The sequence below is a fragment of the Geosmithia morbida genome (assembly GCF_012550715.1).
Source record: "Geosmithia morbida isolate 1262 chromosome Unknown scaffold_6, whole genome shotgun sequence".
Lineage (NCBI taxonomy): Eukaryota > Fungi > Ascomycota > Sordariomycetes > Hypocreales > Bionectriaceae > Geosmithia > Geosmithia morbida.
Window position 1 is genome coordinate 24,376 of NW_023336193.1, and position 20,498 is coordinate 44,873.

A 20,498-nucleotide genomic window follows, 5' to 3' on the forward strand; every position below is an offset into this window, starting at 1 on the left:
AGAAGAACGTAAAATATCGGGAACTTCCTTTCTTGATATTGGATTATGTCTTTCCACAAACCCGCCATCTCATACTCCCGATGCACAAAGCGACCTTGGGCCGGGTACGGATGATCTCATAGAGGCGCCGGGAACCTCGGGCCTTTGGGTTTCGCAGGCATGCCACAGCTGTTGCCATAGGAAGGTGATAATTGTGTCCCTAGTATACACCTGCATATTTGGACGCCGGTACATATATCGAGACCAGGTGGCCCGACAACAGACCTCTCATCCCATCTACTCTGTAGATCTTGCCCTCAAGACTCGCAATCGACACGTAGTAAATGTAGCTAATGTTGGATTCTGTCGATAGAATGCGATGGGAAAGAACCTTGGTTACAATTGCGGTAGTCGGAATCGGAGCTGCGACTACCCTGGAAGCAAAGAAAATGGGTCGATAGGTCGCCAGTACGTTCCATCCTACCGACATACGTTATGGTTTGCACCTACCAGACAATGACTTACTGTATACCCCTTAGATATATACCGTAGAAAGAACTCAACATATTGATAAACTGTGCCAAAAGCTAGAGAGTCTTGTTGACACGCTCGCATGATCTGTATGGCCGATGGGCCTGGGTCCCGATCAAACATCCTGTCAAACAACGAGTCTGCTTAGGAGGGGAGAGTAAAGAGGTAAGTGATAAGGTCTACTAAGTGATGGCGTAGTCATAGAGAAGTAGCGTATATAAAGGCACAATAGGAGATAATAATGTATTAATCGTTGACCTCCCCTTCCTCGTTCTATGAGGAAGGCGGTTATTTATATGGCCTCTTACTTCCTAATGGCCCCCACTTTAGTAGGATTCTTCCAATGGCCTTGACACATCCCATGCCATCACACAGCGAGATCTCGTGGAGGCTAGTCAAGTATTACTACGCCCCATACCAGATCTCCGTGATGATGATGATTTCTATAGGAACAGCATTTCATATATAAGATCAACGATCAATGCGGATATTCTCGACGAGTGAAGTGACGAAGATTGCTAGAATGCTGCAACCGATGCCTCCGGAAACATGACGAGTAATAAGGACCACGACTCACTACCTGATCGTGTTAGGGCTCTTGTGAGAGACTCGTATGGTCATCTTCGGTAAGAAAAGTTTTTGGTAAAGAGAACCTACAAATATCTGACTTGAAACAAAGATTTGTTGGTGGCACCGCCAACAGTATGCTCATTGAGGCTGCTAAGAGTCTTTCGCCGGCTGAAACCAGGACGGCTGCAACAAAGACCACGCGCGGGCACCATGCGCCAGACCTGGAGCTACCCATATTTGTACGCGGTCGTGTATGGCCCGACCTACCGTATCTACCCAAGCCGGAACAGCTTTCTCATCCTCCTCGGTATGTGGCCCATCTTCTGGTCCGACTTTACTTCGACCAACTTCACTACACATTCCCAGTGTTGTTCAAGCCTCATTTCATCCAAAAATATCGGCAACTGTATCGCAGTGAGCCAACCAACGAAGCCGAAAAGGGCCACAGGTTTTTACTAGCCTTCTTCGCCGTTATGCGTGCGCCTCTATCCTGTTCCCGTCACCATCAAATGTGCATTTTCCTGTGCTCGAGTATTATGGAAAGGCTCTCTTTCTGTCCTATGCATCAATGGGAGAGACCTCTCTGGAAAGAGGTTCAATGTCTGGCCCTCTTGTCAGTGTATTCTACTGGGTGGAACACGCTTACCCAAAGTCGGTCGCTGGTTGGACAGGTCCCGAGAGCGGTATTTGACATTGGGCTTAGTTGTCTTGTAAGCCTTTGTACGTCTAGTATTTGCCAACTTTCTATAATACTCACAGTTCCATAGATTTCCGTCATTAAACGGAGCCAATAGCCCTGGTGCTTCTCGTCTCCTCCAACATCAGATCTCACAACGCTTTTGGTGGAATGTGTATACCTTGACCAGTACGCATGAAACAGATTTATCCATCTCATGGAATGCCCTTGATTAACCTTGCCGATTGTCTGCATTGTAATCCTCATTCGGGCGCCCAGTATCCGTGCGAGATGAAGACTATCATTGTGACTTGCCCATGAGTCTGAATGACGAGGATCTAGAGGCTTTCTGTCACCAAGAATCTTCCAAAACTCCTATCCAAAGTTTCAGGGGAGCGCCTTCGAGTGCCAGATTGTTAGCTTTTGCCAAGCTATGTCGTATAGCTGGAAGGATCCAGAAACTGAAACTGAACTCACCAGGAAACATCCACATGCTTTTAACAGGCGGCCCGGGAAGACGTTAAAAATCCAACAATCATGTAGCTATGTGTAATGAAACGCTAACGCCTGTGGTTTGACCACCTAATTATCTCATAACGTTCAATCGTCGGCGAATCCTGCGGATTGGGGCCTGGATGGAAACCCTCACCTTCCCATGTACATTGTTAGGCGCATTTTTCATTCCGGGACTGTGCTAAACCTGTATCGGTAAGTAATGACTGTTCTAATTATCCCTTGTGTTCATGCTAATTAACCCGTTCAGTTGCGTTATCGGTAACCCTGAATGATCAGCCTTGCTAGCTGATGCGTACAGTTCAGTCGACGCCATTTCATAGTGTACCTTGAGCCACGCTGATCTGGGGCCAGCAGGAGCAAGGCTATCATCGAGCATCTGCTTGTAGAACATCGCAACAGCCCTGAATACGCAGCAGCACCGAACGACTGACATGGCTCAGAACCAGGGCCTCTAGACAGTACCAAGTTCGATTTTTAAATCCAGACCGCAGCTGTCAGGGAAGGCGGCAGCTCCTGGAACCATGTTGCTGTATAATCACTATACCAGCCTAGATTTCCGACATGGGGGATTAGAAAGGAAAATATAATGACATAAAAACACAATTGAAGATCTCTTTATATACTTTGTTTGCATTTTTACCGTTCATTTGTTACCGTTGGTTACGTTCAATACCGTGGGTGGGTAGTAGACAATCATACAGATGCATTAATTAGCCCTCTCAAATAAAGGGCCGCAGCGGTTGCGATGGTCTTTTTCTTATTGTTCTATCTATCTGTCTAATCATTCATAAGGGCGTATAAGAGGTGAGATCGTGATGTTTGTTACTTACCTGAGGCAACAGTCCCGGCGTCGGAATAACAATTTTCCATACGGCATTTGGTGTTTCTGCAAACAATTAGATCTGTTCCCAACTTTAGTGGCTCGTGCTGATAGGAAAAGGAAGTACAGTCAATTCCAGCATTTGTGTTATAATACTAATAATACAACTGATGACGTATTACGCCAGGAGCGACGAAATATCGCTTGGTGGATCAGGCAAATTGGCGGCAGTCTCAAACTCGTTACGATCAGTTCAGGTAGCCTATTGTCATTCATACCAGACCAGCATGGCCCTTTGATGAACGAAGGAGAAATGCCTTTTCACAATCATTTCCGCTTTCCACACGCCGTTTGATACATCCCTTGCCTCTGCTCTGTGTGCGACCGTCGGAACACGCCAGGTTTGCCACCGCTCTTCCATCCGATCCATCCCTTGCATTTCTACAGAGACTGGGTGGCTCTTGCATCGCATCAAACACCTCATTGACCAACTTTGATCAACAAACCCACAAAACATCAGAGAAATATATATCGCCATCAGCGTCATCGCCAGGCGCCCACGAGACGGCATTCAACTCTGAACGGCCCAGCCACAGCCACAACGTCGGCAGCATCTTGACCGACGCCCCGTATAAAGCTCCTAGACGTGGGTTTACACGGCACTATGTATGCGGGTACGACTATGGAGCTTCGAGAGGTCCATCCTACTAGCATCGACAGTCATCGCTCTCATTGTGCGCTGGAAGAACCCATGCTACCGTCCCACACGAACCCACTGTTCGCGCCCCTTCCGCATTACGGCCCGCCCTCGACGTCTCGAACGCTACAAAGTATCTTGTTCCGCATATCGTCATTTTGTCTGAGCCTCGTTTTTCTCGGGTCTATTGTGATATGTTCCCTTGTGACAAGTATCCCTCGTACCTGCAAACGAGCGTTTTACTGGTCAACGTTTCGTGACGTGGATAAAAATCGGCCACTATACGACAAGGAGCAGCGACGCGCGAAAATCAGGGCATCCGAAGAGAGGGAATGGGAGCTTCTTGGTCAAGAGGGCACATCCCAGGAGGGGGAGTCAGAAAGATTTGCTGAAGAGTTCCCGCCGAGCGAGGGCGGCAAGGATCCCATTGTGTGTGACATTGGCTATTATGCGCGCCGAGTCGGCCTCGACGCGGAGCTTTTCAAGGTCCAGACCGAGGATGGATTCGTCATTGATCTATGGCACGTCTATGACCCCAAGGAATACAACAAGCTCAGCGATGAAGAAAGGGACTATCAGGATCCAACCATCTGGGCCAAGAATGGTGAGAATATAAAGAGACAGCGTCACAATGCTTTGGACCGTAAACCCAAGGCGCCTGTGCTTCTAATACACGGGCTCCTGCAGAGCTCAGGTGCATTTTGCTGCAACGACAATGACTCATTGGCTTTTTGGTTGTGCAAGTCGGGCTATGATGTTTGGCTTGGCAACAACCGCTGTGGTTTCGAGCCGCGCCATGTGTCACTGGACTACGGCGATCCAAATATGTGGCGCTGGAACATACTGCATTTTGGGACCCTCGATCTGCCTGCCCTGGTGTCTCGCGTTCTATACGAGACAGGGTTCGCCAAGACAGGACTCGTCTGCCACTCACAAGGAACAACGCAGACATTTGTGGCGCTGGCTAAAGAGCAATGTCCAGACTTGGGCAATAAGATCACCGTCTTCTGCGCTCTGGCGCCGGCTGCATATGCCGGCCCGCTGATTCGCAAAGTATACTTTCGCTTCATGCGCACCCTCTCCCCGATTCTCTTCCACGTCGTCTTTGGTATTCACGCATTCATCCCATTTATGATGCAGATGCATGCTCTCGTTCCTCCGCGCTTATACGGGTGGATGGGCTACACTGTCTTGTCCTTTTTATTTGGTTGGTCAGATGCACGTTGGGATCGGGGACTTCGTAACCGCATGTTCCAGTTCTCTCCTGTCTATGTGAGCGCGGAGTCGATGCGCTGGTGGCTCGGCTGTGATGGCTTTGCAAAACACAAGTGCATTCTGGCCACCAAGGACGTGGTCCGAGCCGAGGACCGCATTGATGAAGCTACCAATGGTGGTCCCTTACCTAACACGGTACCGACACCGGAGCTTGAACAGCAGTTGCCAGGTGCGACGGCCTGGTTCAATGAACAAGCTCCCCCCTTTGCATTGTGGGTAGCCGGTAACGACGACCTTGTTGATGGGCGTAAGCTCCTGCGTCGGTTTGAAAGTGATCTCGAGCCACATGTCCGTGTGTGCCACAGTAAGATCATTGAGGAGTACGAGCATCTGGATGTCATCTGGGCGATGGACGCCAAAGACAAAGTCTTTGCCGAGGTCCGCGACGTTCTGTGGAAGATGTGCGATACACGGGACGAATGTCGAGTGCCAATAGGTTTCAGTAACCTCGAACCGATGGAGGCCAATACAGACCTGATTCCAAACCAACACCTTAACAGATTGGATGCAAATGTCTGATGAGTTCCCACCATACAAGGACGCGCATATGTTGGCGAAGAGAAAGGAAGCGCGGCATGAATGTCGTGCAATACAAACACTGTACAATATTCTACCAAGTACGAGATGTTTACAGGATGTTGCGGGATGTTACTTTGGCCCTTGGACACTTCGCCAACTCTGGTATTCTAACTTCAGTAGCGTGGTACAGATTCAATACGGGCCTAGGCATTCGAAGGGGGGTATGCGGGGAAAGGGTGAGGGACAGAGACGAGCCGAGGCTTGCTTGATGATGGAACGGGCCTCCATAACCGTCATCCGTGGATCCTGCCGTGTCCAGATCATTATATATTGAACCCCTTCTCAACTACTGAGATCACTTTTATATCACCCTTCTCATATCTGTCGTTGCTTGTGAGTAGTATTACTGCTTTGTATCAGCATAACTCACGACGTGATACTACGCGTGCCAGATTCTCTTCCGTCAGATTATTGATCCTTCGCCTCAACCATATCTCTTATAAATCATTTAGAAATTATCGTCTGTTCTTCCGTGCCTGCACAACTTTGGGAAGTAGCGCTTCCTACACATTCGACATGGCTATCACTTCGGCTTTTTCAGACGTGGAAGTCCCTGTCGTTGACGTATGGACCTTGTCCATGGTTCACCAGAAGCCATATTCAGAAGATCACGGTGAGATCATCTACTCTCCATTCTCGTCGTTAGCATCCTTGCTTACCCTTCACTCTCTCTTTTCATATCCCCAGAAATCTTCATTGACCTTGAAACGGGGCGCTCCCTCAACTTGGCCCAGCTCCGAGCACTGTCAATACAGTTTGGGCAGGGACTTAAGCATATGTTTGGATGGGCCAAGGGTGACGTCTTGTCTATATACTCATCCAATTGTGTCGAGACACCTGTCGTGAACCTCGGCCTGCACTGGGCTGGTGGTGTTGCCAGTCCGGCAAACCCTACATACACCCCTGGGGAGCTCGCCCGGCAGCTTAAAGATTCAGGTTCCAAGGCTCTCATCACACAGGTACCTTATCTCGACGCTGCGCTCGAAGCAGCGAGAGATGCCAATCTTAGCCAGGACCGTATAATTCTGATTGGAGATTCCCTTCATGAAGGGTTCAAACACTGGACGGACATCACTGCGAAGAGCGCCTGGTTCACACCCACGAAGACACCCGTTGATCCCAAAAAGGACTTGGCATACCTGGTATACAGCTCTGTAGGTATATGCGTATACTTTTGACTGGTAAGAATACAGGAGCTAAAAATACAATTGATAGGGAACAACGGGTCTCCCAAAGGGTGTGGCTCTAACACATGAAAATGTCGTGGCCAACATGTCGCAGGTTGGGCCTTTAGATCTCAAACTGCTCAACTGGGACATTGATTCCCATCTTGGAGTGCTCCCTTTCTTTCACATATATGTGAGTTGATTTTTTTTTTTTGCGTGGGAATTATTGCATATTAAGTTGATAGCTAATCATATTACATGCTATCTGTCCAGGGTCTTTCGGTTGTTATAGGTGTTACTATCTTGACAGGTGCAAGATGCTACGTCATGCCACGGTGGGATCTCGAAAAGGCATGCCAGGCCATCCAGGACCGTGGCATCACCTTTAGTTACATACCTCCACCCATTGTTCTCGCCCTAGGAAAACATCCTGCTGTAGATCGGTACGACCTCTCAACCCTGCGGTGGCTCAATTCCGGAGCTGCCCCAGTTAGCAAGGAACTCGTTCTAGCCGTCTGGGACCGCCTAAAGGTTGGTGTCAAGCAGGGATACGGTTTGTCAGAGACGAGTCCCACGACTCATACACAATTCCCAGACGAGTGGTTCCGTTTCCAGGGCTCTGTTGGTAGGCTTTTGCCCAACATGAAAGCCAGGATTGTCGATGATGAGGGCAGGGATGTTAAAGAGGGTGATGTAAGTCTCCTTTGCTTCGTGAAGTTTATGCCATGCGAAGATATTGTTTTCTAACTCATCTTTATGATCCATCAGTCTGGCGAACTTCTGGTCAAAGGCCCCAACGTCTTTGGGGGCTACTGGAACCGTCCCGATCTCAAAAAGGATACATTTACTGAGGATGGATGGTTCAAGACAGGAGATGTCGTTAGGGTTGACAAGAAGGGTCACTTCTACATAACTGATCGCATCAAGGAACTCATCAAATACAGTGAGAGAAACAAGCACCTCCCTCCCCCCAGGAAAGACTGAGTCTCAGCTAACATAATAACCAGAGGGTTTCCAGGTCCCTCCGGCTGAATTGGAGGAGATAATCCACGGGCACGAAAAGGTGGCTGACTGTTGCGTCGTGGGTGTCTGGAACGAGGAGGAGCACACTGAAGTGCCGCGTGCTTATATTGTCCCTGAGACGGGTATCCAACCAAGTGAGGAATTCGGCATCGAGCTTGTACAGTGGCTGAGTGGACGTGTTGCCCCCCCCAAGCGTCTACGTGGCGGCGTGCGCTTCATTAATGAAATCCCAAAATCGCAGTCTGGCAAAGTGCTGAGGAGGGTCCTGCAGGAGCAGGGCAGGAAAGAGGACCAGGCACCTAAAGCCAAGCTGTAGGGTCATGATTGGATATATAAGTTGCGGGACAAATTAATGTACGCATTTGATTACATGTTCCCCATGTTGCCCATCCGTAATATAACCGTCTTTCTTCTTTCTTCTTTTGCCTTCTTTAAATGGTACATGAAAGCCTACACCCGAAAAGGTCCGGGTGCATGCAGGTATTATACAACAGTTTCCATCTCCAATTTTAGATACCGAACATCTCCAATCAGCCAATGCGCTCAGCCTCATCCAAAAGCCTCTCCACTGTGAACCTTTCGTCACCCGTGGAGAACCAGTTGAGCAGTGCCCTGCGCTCTTCAGCCCTCACCTTTCTCTCGCCTGTGAGCTCGGAACCATTACTCTCCCAGGCACCGTAAAAGCGCTGAAGACACATGACGAGCCACTTAGCCTGCTCCGGTTTGACGCCTCTGCCATCAACCAACTGCCCCTGCATCATGACGAGTCCACGCTCATCCAGCAGGTCCAGATGGTGTGTAATCGTCGTGTGCGGTTGCGCGAATTCGCCACGAGCCCTGTATTCGGCCAGTTGGGTGAAGAGGACGGTACTAGTACGTGATTCTGAATCAAAGGTCCACTGCAAAAAGTGCATCTCAGCCCCTTGGCCCTCGTGAGGGACGGGCAGAACGAATTGCGGCGACCTCTTAGCGGCCTCTTCCATGGCCTTGTATGTCGACGCCGGCACGACGGCGCAGATCTTCTGGGGTGATTGCGCATGACGGAGTCGCCAGATCATCGTCAGCTCCTTCTCCGGTAGCCCACGGCACTTTTCCAAATCGATGATGTCGTTCAATCCTTTGATAGCAGGTTTCTCGGAGCCAGAGGCTCGACGAGCTGCTTGGACAGCCGGAGAGCCTGGCGTAGACGGTGTAGGCCCATGCTTGTTCGGCTGGGATACAGGTGTGTTGGGCGCCTGGGGGATCTGGACACCCGAGTCTGGAGGTAACGGGTTCAGCTTACTCTCAGGGAGAGGGCCACGGTGTGATTGACCCACGGGGGTGTTGGGAGCCTGGGGGATCGGGAACTCGACGGCGTCCTTGGCGCGGGTTTCCTTGATCTTATCTGAGTAGGCTGACTTGAGTTCTTCGATATCCTTGAAGCCCTCTGTCTTTGCTTTTTGGTTCAGCTTCTCGCGGTATTTGTCGATAATGGCCTGGGACGGTCGCGTCGTGGCCAAGAAACGTACGTCATGGACTTGGGCCCATCGTCGCTGGTTGACGAAACGCGGTGCACGGGGCGCCCAGAGGCGACTGATATTTCTCACGGCCGATATGCGCACATACGAAGCCATTGTGGTGTTCCTTTTTGTTGCGTCGGAAGAAGTGGTAGCTGTGTGTGTTGGTGTTGACAGAATTCGACGCTTCTTGCCACGTTATTGAGCGTACGATGCTGAAGTCTGTCCTGCTGTAGGATTAGTCATAACAGGAGTGTGTATTATGTGCGTGTCCCTCTATAGTAACTAAATTGTGGAGATAGTTCCTAGTGACAGTGATTTAATAAATTAGTAGTTAAATATACGTGTTTAAGTAGTTATGCCATAGGGCCCAGTCTTATGACCCTTATCTCCTAACAATGACTTGTATAATTATGTATTACATATATTGAGTTTGGAGACTGCTTCTTTTTATTCTTTATTTGTGACGTGTACGCTATATTCCTCCCTCCAAATATATATATAAATATATATATATTAGTAGTCGTATCTTGAATGTTTAACATTTTCTCTTCATTATTGACTTTTATTTTAGAAAATACCTCTAAATATATATCCCCTAACTTCATCTTACTCTATCTATTTATTTAGAGCGGTTCAGTACCATAAGTAGCTGTAGACGCTTTCGGCAAAGGCATCAAGTGTTGTTCAAACGTCACGGAACAAGTGTAAACATATCCGTACAACTATGTGGACACCCCAAGTCATTGCTTCGTACCCATGAATGTCTACACCAGCAGGACACTGTGGTCTACATCAAATGATCAACATAGGATTGGATGTCGCACATTATCCTGCAAACAGTAGTGTTGTATTGACTGTAGACATTTGAGAAAATATTCTGGTTGTTTAGATAGTTGTAACACTAAGGCGCACACCATCCTTCGGGCGAAGGACCAGACGCCACATCTTCCACTTCTCTGGGTCATCGAAAGTCTCATCGCGTTTGAACTCAAACATACTCAAGAGACAGCAAAGGATAACCTTCATCTCGGTCTCGGCAAACTTACGGCCAATGCAGCCACGAGGACCCTGCAGGAAGGTCATGAAAGCATTGTTGGTGAACGTGCTAGGGAGGTTGTCCCAACGGTCGGGGTCGAACTTGCCGGCCGTAGGGCCCCAGTACATGGGTAGATGGTTGATAGCGTTGGCAATGACGTAGACAACAGTACCGGCAGGGATCTTGTATCCAGCAAGGGTATCATCGGCGATAGACTGACGGACAGTCATGGGGATAGGGGGAATGTAGCGGAGAGACTCTCTGCAGACGTTGTCGAGGTACGGCAGGCGGTCAGGATCAGCCTTGGAGAAGACCTCGGGGTCGTAGCGCTGATTAGCATCGAACATGAACGGCAGGTAGTCCTTGATCTCTTCACGCAAACGAGACTGTATCTCGGGGTGGATAGAGAGGAGGTGGAGAGTCCAGACAACTCCAGTGGCGGTGGTGTCATGACCGGCACCAAGGAAGGTCATGATTTGGTCGCGAACAGTCTCAAAGGAAAGTCCCTTTTCACCCTTGTCTTGCAACCTCTTGTTATCTTTGACAATAAGACCGATGATATCTTTGGCATTGAGGTTCTGTGCGGCCTCCTCCTGCTTGACGTTGATGATTTCGGTGGCCTTGTCGACGATGATTTTGCGCGAGATGTCCATGTCGCGGTTCATCTTGGCAGGAATGTACTTGGAGGCCGGGATGAAGGCCTGGATACCATGAAGAAGGCGAGACCAGATGTCGAATGCAAATATCAACCTGTAGGCCTCGCGGATGGGCGTCTCAGGGTTCTCGAGAGAGTTGATGTCATACCCAAAACCCGCCTGGCCGATGATATCCAGAGTGGTGCGGTTCAGCCACTCGAGGGCTTCAATGGACTTGGTGGTGGCACCGGATTCCTTTATCTCGTCCTTCCAAGACTTGGCCATCAAGAGGCCCTTCTGCCAGAAGACAGGTGCCAAGGCACGGATTGACTGAATAGAAAATCCAGGAGCGAGGGCCTTCCTCTGGTGGACATGCTCAGGGCCTTCGGCAAGGAGGACACCCTCGCCGAGAATGCGGACCATCCAAAGCTTGGCTCGGAGCGGCTTGGGGTAGTTGTAAGGGTTGCGGACAGTCATGTGCTTGAGAGCATCATCATCGGCAACTACCAGCCTCTCGGAGCCGAAAGGGAAGAAGTAGCGGACGATGGGACCATACTGCTTATGCCACCGCCTCTGGGGAACACCACACTCTTCCGTGATGATATCGAAGAACTGGCCCCAAAGAGGGAAGCCAGGAACGGTAGGGATATGGCGAAGCTCAGATACATAGAAGGGGAAGATCCAGCTCATCCAGACAACAACGTACAAAGGCACGACAGTGGCCCATGTCGCTGCAATGGCAAAGTAAGGCTCAGTATCGTGGCGGCGAGAATATATGTACGCAGACGCAGTGGCTGCTGTCATGAGCGGCAAAAACGTAGATCGTGCCATGGTGAATGAAGGATGAGAAGTGAGTTAACAATGAGCGAAGAATTTCAGGAGTAGGTACACAAGGAGTGGCGGTTGAAGATGATGACAGAAGACACAGAGAACCCGCAAGGTATTAAGCTCGACTTATATGGATGAAATCCCAGTTTCCCAGCTTCGTAAGCCGGTGTGATATCCGCAGCTCCCGGAAAATGTGTCTTACGATGGGGTTATCCTCGTACAGATAGCGCTACAAGCAGAACAAGGGAGTTTGGAGACGACCCTTGGACAACAAGGGCGGAATTTACAATGGATGGTATGGAATATCGTAACTCAGCTGCCAGAAATCTGGGTCATGTTACGACAGTGTGCCCCGTACAGTGTACTGAACAGGACATAAGTCTCAGACATGCGACTACATCCCTCGTCTTGGACAACGAATGTCTAATGACACAAGATCACAACAACAGGGGTAGGAAGATTGAGATTCTGACTTTTGACTAATGTATGCTGACGGACGATGTAATAATTTCAAGGCCAACCTCGTATCCGGTTTACCTACATGACAACGTACCTTGACGCCACCAATGCAGCCAAAGCATGAAGCTATTAGTAAGTAGAGGGTGCAACCTTCAGCGCAATTGTATCCATCGAGTAATATTTTAACGGAAGTCAGCATGCCTTGGCAGATCGAACAGCTGTTGAATCGTTGTGGTAACTTTACGCTACGGGCATGGGGATCTGAAGCTGTGGGTGCTAATCTAGCGCAAAAAAAAAAAAAAAAGAAAAGAAAAGAAAAGAAAGAAAGAAAGGGAGAAAAAGAGAGAGAATAGAGATGCCGATCATCTCTGTGATATGTATATTGAGACTTTTCCTAGGTAAAGGGTACAAGTGGAGTATGATGAGAACCCGAACTACTTGGCAATCCGGACTACAGGAGGGTTTGAGACCTTGACAACATGGCCGACGCTTTCGGTAACCTGCATGTTGATTCCAATCACCTCTTTGAACAGCATTCCACCAACCTGTTTAGATAGGGAGATGTCCACCCACCGTACGAATCTACTCTGTGGTACAATGGTACATGGTGTTAGTCAAGTAATATTACAGGTCCGTGTACCAGCTGCGTAATATCATCGTGATTGTGAGTCCATGAGTCCTTTGACGGGGCCGCCTACCCGCTCAGGTCGAGGTAGCTGACTTTAGAATAACGGTATGCCTCATGGGCACCTATCGGCTGGGTTGGTATTCGGTCTAGGGAAACACGAGTACTTATAGAGGTGTATGTCTGCTTAAACGTCAAACGCAGAACCGCCCATCATCCAACATCTCGGTCAGGTCAACATGTCCAACATATCTCTAAAGCAACCTTCCTTCCCTCTGCCTTCGCGCGAGCGTCAGACCCCCTTCTCCCTATGGGCAGCCTTTGACAAAGCATGGTTTGCCTTGAAGGGCTATCATGCTGATGAATTCAGATTTGTGGCCGGAGAGACACCAATTTCAACTCTGTGGGAGACCGCAGCAATCATATTCTGCTATCTCATCATCATTTTTGGTGGAAGAGAGCTTATGCGTAGCCGCAAGCCCTTCCAGTTCAACACCCTCTTTAAGATACACAACTTTGTCCTCACCGTTATCAGCGGTGCGCTGCTGGCGCTATTCGTTGAGCAGCTGGCTCCCACGCTTTGGAGAGATGGCTTCTATGAGAACATTTGCGGTGCCGACGGATGGACGGACCCGCTGGTGACTCTCTACTATGTTCGTTGTGGAAAGACTCTGTCTCTTCATGATTTGAGAAACACAGCTGACAGACGTTTCCTAGCTCAACTACCTCACCAAATACATTGAGCTCATCGACACAGCCTTCCTCATGCTCAAGAAGAAGCCTCTGACATTTCTACACTGCTACCACCACCCTGCGACCGCCTTGCTCTGCTATACCCAGCTTGTCGGGCGCACTTCGGTCTCATGGGTCCCCATCACCCTCAACCTCACAGTGCATGTGGTCATGTACTGGTACTACTTCCAGAGTGCCCGTGGCATCAAGATTTGGTGGAAACAGTACATTACTATCCTTCAGATCGCGCAGTTCATCATCGATCTCGGTATGTTCTTCTCTCCAACTCGGGTTCCATGTCAGTTTGTTTCTGACCATAGCAGGTGTCGTCTACTTTGCATCTTGGGACTACTGGGCAAGCACCCACTTTTCTTGGCTTCCCCATGTCGGTACGTGTGCAGGCCACCCATATGCTGCCATGTCTGGGTGCTTCATCCTTTCTTCATACCTCGTGCTCTTCGTCATGTTCTACTTTTCTACCTATAAAAAGCCTGCGAGCAAGAAATCTGCAAACGAGAAGCCCGCGAACAAGCAGTTGAGCAAGAAGGACATGGATGTCAAGGTCATCAAGGGTGTCAAAGATATCAAGCGGGTACAGCCTACGCTGTGAGGACTGACGTCCGAGCTACGATTATCGGGCTGATCTAGCCGTTGGGGGGGAGTGGCTTGTTGAGATTATATTCCATGTTTATCTAACTTTATCCTCCATATACATTGTGAATATATATATATATATATACAAGTAATAAAACACGGCTCATTTTACATATATATACGAATGTATGTACCGCTAACTTGTTGAGAAGAGAAATCATGGAACATTCATAATTATCCCTCCACTTGAGTCAGGAGACATATACTTCTGCGCGTGGCTAGATGCGAAATGACCCTTCCGCGGATTGCCCTACATCGACCACAGCTACACAGTAAGCGTGAAGAAGGATCCGGTGCCGGCAGTCCTGGACGGTATCTCAGTCCGAGTATTGGTAGAGAGTAGGCGGGCATCAGCCGGCCCTCGATACCCCCCAACTTCGGATTATATCAGCCCGAGTATTACACAAAGTGACGATGGCATGCATCTCAGTTACTATTCAAAAGCCGGTGTACCCGTGGAACGCTGTACAAAGAAAGGTTGGCCGTTGCTTTTCGTAAAACTGGGGATGGCCCTGCACAACGGCAGTGCCTCCCAGGCATGGGCCGGCGGAATACGAGGCAATTGACTCGGTTGATGTATCAGTATTCAATATCTATGATGTCGCCAAGATAGAGCAGTGTTGGGTGTAATTAAACCATGTAGCATTCCACATAATACCGCTAGCGCGTTGCAATCCGCATCGCTGGATTGGATCCGATACGGACGCCAGGGCCGGCCCTGGCGTTCCGGCATGGCAGCCGATCGATGCGTGACATCGGCCCTAGGAAATACGAGCGCACATTACCATCACTGATGCCCAAGGGGAAAACGCCAAGCACGCACTACTTGAGGAGCCTCCCTAAACTAGGTTCACTGGTCGTAGGAGCCGGCTTACGGGCGAAGTGCGCATTCAACCCATTCAGCCTTGTCCGCCGTCAGAATACAATACATGTACTGCAGAAGTAGTGCCGTCCGCCATCTCAGCTATACGCCACACGGAGTATTAATGCCACGGGAGACGGGACCCGTCACAAGGCGAAAACTTGTAAGTCACACAACCCCACACCCCCACGCTCCCGCTCGTGCCTCGCATACGGCGGTCCATTGGCCCACCTTCATCCTACTCTGAAAGCGGCGAGTGGGTCTACGAGGGGCGACTGAAAAAAGTAAATATGAAGCTGTCAAGACAGAGGAACTCAACAGATACAGACGCAGATTTGGGCGCGTAGACCGGGGAACAGCTCAGACACCATTGCACACGGAGGTCCATTAGCTAATCTGCCCCCCCGCGCTATTGTCTCTACATCCCTTTTCTTCGCTGTTCCTTGTTTTCGGACTATCTCTTTGTGCATCTTACTCCTTGAGTCTGACCACCATCCCAACCCAATTTGTGATCAACCCTACATTTCCCACGCTGAACAGGAGTTCATAACTACTGTAGTCGGAAGTATCCGCTACTTCCTATCTTCAACTGTAGACTATCGACTACCCGAGTGCATCGCAAGCTAGAATTCCCCAGGTAGAGCGAAATTGCGGATACAGCACCATCGCATACAGCTGGAGCAGGAGGACAGCAAACTTTTTGTAGGCACCTTGTGTGGAACCGATAATACTTCCGTAATATTCCATGGCATGTATGCAAGCAAGAGTACATATCGTATAGCCTTGATACATCACAATGCTGCACGTCTTGCTGCATGCGCATCGTATTGTCGGTTAAGCGGCGATAAACAGATATCTGCGACTACGGGAGAACTTCGATCCATTAAGAAATCAGTAAACCTGTGTCCTAAGCTGCGCGCCAAGACGTGCACTACTGGCCCCCTAGTCAAGTCGCCGAGATACTGTTGGGTCGAATGGGCTTCCACTCAACGGCCGATAGATATGCGCATCAGAGGGGGGGTAATGCCCGTCGTTCCCGGTCCATCCTCTTTGAAGTTCAGTGAATCGAGTCGCCCACTCCTCCGGTCAGACTCCAGAATACCAGGAAGAGTAAGCCAAGTTGCAGGGCAGATTTGTAAACGTACTGGGCGGTGAGTACAATTGTATGAAGACAGTCATCATGATCAACAAGGCGGCTCTCATGCACTTCACTTTACGACAGGCAAGTGGGTACAAAGGGAGCACGACAGCAGCATATCTGTGTGAGACGGCCCATTCAGTCTAAGACAGTCTGAACGCCAAATTAGCTTCCACTTGAGGGGGTTAAGTAAAGAGCACTAGGGAACTCTTAGCACCTCTCAACGTAGATCTAATAGGAATATTTGGAATGGGGGAAAGCTAGTAACGCCTACTGCCCTTTCTGGTGAAGAGTCTGTTTTGGGGGTAGTGTAATGGGTTTATGGGGCCTGTTTGCGGATCGCATTGCATTGAATTGTTTTGATCTCCATTTTAATTCCAGCCGTGTAGAAACCATGCAGTGACATACATGGTCCAGGGAGTTTTGGTGGTGGAAGTTTACTAACCTGTCATTGTTTGGTATACGAGGAGGTGCTGTACCAGCACGCAGTGCATCGGTCATAAGTACCCCCTCACCTGTCGTAAGGGGCGGCTCGTCTTTCTTGTTCTCAATCTCGTTGTGGTCTTTTGGCGGATAACGACACTGCTCGGCTGCGTATTAAACTGTGGCATCTTGACGGAACTGCTTTGATTCTTGGGCTTTCTCTGCTTCGAGCTTCTGCCACTACGACGCAGGCCAACATGGAGAACCTGGCGTTTTACAACTCGAACCAGAAGGTCGACCTCCCTTCGCACGATGAGGCCTTGTACGGTTCTTCAGCCAGCGACTACTATTCCCTATCAGTCCCGTGGGTAGTGTCGGGCTTTGGGTCAATTCAGACGCAACTATGGACCCTCCTGATCATTCTTTTCGTCGTCTTCAACTTGAAGAACTTGCCGGGCGTGTGGCATGTGCGTGAACGACCTCTTCCACTTCTTCGGTTACCTCATTCACTGACTTGTCGTGATAGATGAGAATATTGAATGCATTCAGATTCATACTTCGAACACAGCGGCCTTCGGTTGAGTTGAAACCCTCACACATCTTCCAGCCACTCGTCACATCCTCCACGGCTCAGCTCCTCGAGACCGACTTTAACCTCCACAAGAACAACTCTACCTACTTCTCCGACGTGGACATCTCGCGCACGCACCTTGCGTGCACACTCTTCGCAGAGGGGATCGCCAAGATGCGAGGCGGTACAAGTGCCTACACTGGCGGCAAACACCCACATTTTGGACTTGCTCTTGGAGCAGTATCTTGCAGCTTCCACAAGGAGATTAAGCCTTACCAAGACTACGACATGTGGTCGAAAGTCCTATCATGGGATGAGAAGTGGTTCTACATCGTCACGCACTTCGTGCGCAAGGGCACTGTCACACCAGAGTCGTCTAGTCTCTACCCCGAGCAGGAAGGCGCAGATGAGTCACACTCACTGAAGTCACCTCTTACATCCATTCCGGATCCAAGCGAGCGACCGGACAGGGCTGTCTTTGCAACGGCGCTTAGCAAGTGTGTCTTCAAGTCTGGGCGCAAGACGGTCAGCCCTGCGACGATGTTGGATCTGTCGGGACTGCTGTCTCCCGGCATGGATCCTTCTGAGGCAGAGAACGTCGAGATCCAGCGGAAGCACGGGCTCATGGCAGCCAGCGCCCTGGCTGAAAAGAACCAGAAGGCCTTGGAGGCGGAGTTTTCTGGTATTGGCGGGCCCGTTCTGGGCCATCATACTGATGGAACAGGGTTTGGTGGTGTGGTGAGCACTCTACTACAGCTTGCCAAGTTGAAAACGACACAGGCTCTGTGACATACTATCACCTGCCTGGATAATTTTTAATATTTTAATGACATAGTCCTAATATATTCTACGTGTCTCTATTGTCGATACTTCATGCAACACCCATCTGTACTCCCCCATAACTCTCGCAGGTCACTCGCTAATCATGAGAACAGGAGCGACAACGTGTGAACAGAACGCTTCTGATACGTTCAGTAGAGGAGCATAGAGACAGGACATGAGGAAGAAGAACCGGAACAGTAAGATGGGCAGCCCAAGACTGACTTAGTCCTACGTGTGTGCAAGACAGGATACAATTCGGCCGTTGCATTTGCACTGCCGTTGCTTTCCATGCCATTACACTGCAAACGAGTGGTAGCATGGCGACGTATCTGCCTGCGTGTACATATGAGGTCCTTCAGATGATGTGATCAAGGCATTTGTGGCGTATAACCGTGGGGGGGCTGAATACGTGACCCAATGCCGTTATCGTCAAGATTCATTATGGAAGTGGGGCGAAAGGATCTGAAAGGGCTACATACATGCATGACTGGTCACAGACCTTGATTTCATCAAAGCAGGGCACAACGATCGATACACATGCATAAACTTGCCATTGGTGCCTACACTATCACTTTTTCGCTTCTACTCTGTACCTCGCCACTATTTAGCAGACCTTGTCACTCATCTCACTACCCCCTACCCCAAGCAGACTCGTTGTCTGATAGTTACCGTGTAACAGTCATTGATGTGAGTTGACACGAATGCGAATAATGAGGCGCTTAACCCCGGTCAGAGATTCTGGATCTTGGCTAATAATGCTAGGCGGTGACTACGTGCATATATACCCTTGCTGCATACTATAAGATCCTCACGTACTATTACTCTACAATCTAATATAGAGTCGGTATTACTCCTTCATTTTTTTTGGTATACCACCAACGGTTCGCCCTCCCATCATCGAATCACCGCTTCTTACATGTACCGGTAGTCATTAAGTGGAGGAAGTCAGCAACGTAATCGCAGCACTCAACTGCTGCGTGTCAATTGATGTAATGTAATAATACATAGTGTCAACTTGTCTTATTTGGGTGGCTCCCCTGACTCTCTCCATCATCTCATCCATTCACGTGCTTGGCGAAGTTCATTCTGAGGACAATGACTGATCTGTTATCCCTTGCACTCATAGCATAATTGAGTCTACGGCATATCTCGAGCACAATTCCTATTCAAGAAGGATAAATCCTGTATGGAGTAATAGCTTGCGTATTGTACACTACACCAACCTCGAACCGACCCTATAGCCAGCCGCACAGACTTACAAACTCGTAAAGAAACTGTTCTATCGAGTACCTAGAGTGTAATATGTGTGTATGGAGTATCATTTTATTCTTGCATCTCACCAGTCTTCGTATCCATGACAGGCTTCTACAGATGCTATACCCTCATATAAGTTGTTTGTGGTGATTACCTGGAATTATCGTACTGGACAGATGTAACGGATTTCATGCTGGATGTCGGTGGCCAATCTGTGTGCGTCGTGGGCTCCAGTGTACAAGCAAAGCAGTCTTAATCGATATGACTCGATTGTCATCAATCTTGGGAGACCAGTCGCATGGCTATCCGGATCAACCGACACAATGTTCCGACACAGAAATTGTGGTGTATTGGCAATCGCAAGAATGACCGCAACCATTTGCAACCCGTGATGGTTCTCTTCACAGTCGCCGTCATTCAACCTCCTAGAAGCGTGCCAGCGCATGCCTGTGTGTGGTGTAGTGGATTCTGAGGCAACTGCACCGCCCGATGCATGTCTCTCAACACGTCACGACTCAACAACTGTGGGCTCGCTTATGAGCTTGGCAATCCAACTTGAGCAAGGAGAGCTCCCCGAGCATGGACGTCGCCGTCTCACTGCCATAGCTGTCATATGAATCCTGGCTAGCACTGCAACCTTGTACGGCTGTCTACGTACATCCTCCCTCCAGGTATTGTAACTCCGTACAGGCTTGCGAATACTTTGCAGATGTAAGTACAAGTACATGTCTTATACAATCTTTGTCTCATCCCTGGATGCAAGTACCTATAGGCTCGACATCTTTATGGAGTGCCGCAAAATCACTATCATCTTCCCCCTTTTCCTTTGTTGTTTGTTTTGCTGTCCTTAGGCGCGTGCTTGGTGAAGCTCGTATTGCAAACAGGGAGGCGTGAATCGTGCGGATCCCATTCATTGATGTCTCGTCGCTTCGTATCTGTACCGCACAGTGAAGTATTTGCTTTTTTTTTCATTTTTCATTTTTTTTTTCATGCGCCCTTGCCCGCATCTCCGACCCGGCGGTTTCTTTCACCTCACCCGGGCCTTTTTATCCCTGGGCTGTCGGTCCTAGTGCTTTCCCCTTGTGTGTCATAGAATGGTCATTGTCGACTTCAACGAGAGATGATTTG

The 20,498-nt window shown here is 49.3% G+C and overlaps 6 protein-coding genes across 6 annotated transcripts; 4 read left to right on the forward strand and 2 right to left on the reverse strand.

The window, feature by feature from the left end:
* Positions 1 to 3,756: 3,756 nt before the first annotated feature.
* On the forward strand, positions 3,757 to 5,583 carry GMORB2_6479 (alpha/beta-hydrolase lipase region; the record flags this gene model as incomplete). Its single annotated transcript, XM_035468449.1, has 1 exon — positions 3,757 to 5,583. One exon carries the CDS (start codon positions 3,757 to 3,759, stop codon positions 5,581 to 5,583), a length of 1,827 nt encoding a protein of 608 aa, XP_035321583.1.
* Positions 5,584 to 6,159: 576 nt separating this feature from the next.
* GMORB2_6480 (Acyl-CoA synthetase (AMP-forming)/AMP-acid ligase II) lies at positions 6,160 to 8,148 on the forward strand (the record flags this gene model as incomplete). Its single annotated transcript, XM_035468450.1, has 6 exons — positions 6,160 to 6,256; positions 6,331 to 6,797; positions 6,859 to 7,002; positions 7,083 to 7,502; positions 7,578 to 7,752; positions 7,817 to 8,148. The coding sequence occupies 6 exons, from the start codon at positions 6,160 to 6,162 to the stop codon at positions 8,146 to 8,148; spliced, it is 1,635 nt and encodes a 544-aa protein (XP_035321584.1).
* Positions 8,149 to 8,362: 214 nt separating this feature from the next.
* GMORB2_6481 (ATP synthase mitochondrial F1 complex assembly factor 1) lies at positions 8,363 to 9,445 on the reverse strand (the record flags this gene model as incomplete). Its single annotated transcript, XM_035468451.1, has 1 exon — positions 8,363 to 9,445. One exon carries the CDS (start codon positions 9,443 to 9,445, stop codon positions 8,363 to 8,365), a length of 1,083 nt encoding a protein of 360 aa, XP_035321585.1.
* A 771-nt stretch (positions 9,446 to 10,216) lies between these two features.
* GMORB2_6482 (Cytochrome P450) lies at positions 10,217 to 11,833 on the reverse strand (the record flags this gene model as incomplete). The annotated part of the gene is made up of 1 exon (XM_035468452.1): positions 10,217 to 11,833. The coding sequence occupies one exon, from the start codon at positions 11,831 to 11,833 to the stop codon at positions 10,217 to 10,219; it is 1,617 nt and encodes a 538-aa protein (XP_035321586.1).
* Positions 11,834 to 13,153: 1,320 nt separating this feature from the next.
* On the forward strand, positions 13,154 to 14,256 carry GMORB2_6483 (fatty acid elongase 3; the record flags this gene model as incomplete). The annotated part of the gene is made up of 3 exons (XM_035468453.1): positions 13,154 to 13,567; positions 13,632 to 13,914; positions 13,967 to 14,256. 3 exons carry the CDS (start codon positions 13,154 to 13,156, stop codon positions 14,254 to 14,256), a joined length of 987 nt encoding a protein of 328 aa, XP_035321587.1.
* Positions 14,257 to 16,980: 2,724 nt separating this feature from the next.
* GMORB2_6484 (Thioesterase superfamily member 6) lies at positions 16,981 to 18,083 on the forward strand (the record flags this gene model as incomplete). The annotated part of the gene is made up of 2 exons (XM_035468454.1): positions 16,981 to 17,190; positions 17,250 to 18,083. 2 exons carry the CDS (start codon positions 16,981 to 16,983, stop codon positions 18,081 to 18,083), a joined length of 1,044 nt encoding a protein of 347 aa, XP_035321588.1.
* Positions 18,084 to 20,498: the final 2,415 nt, after the last annotated feature.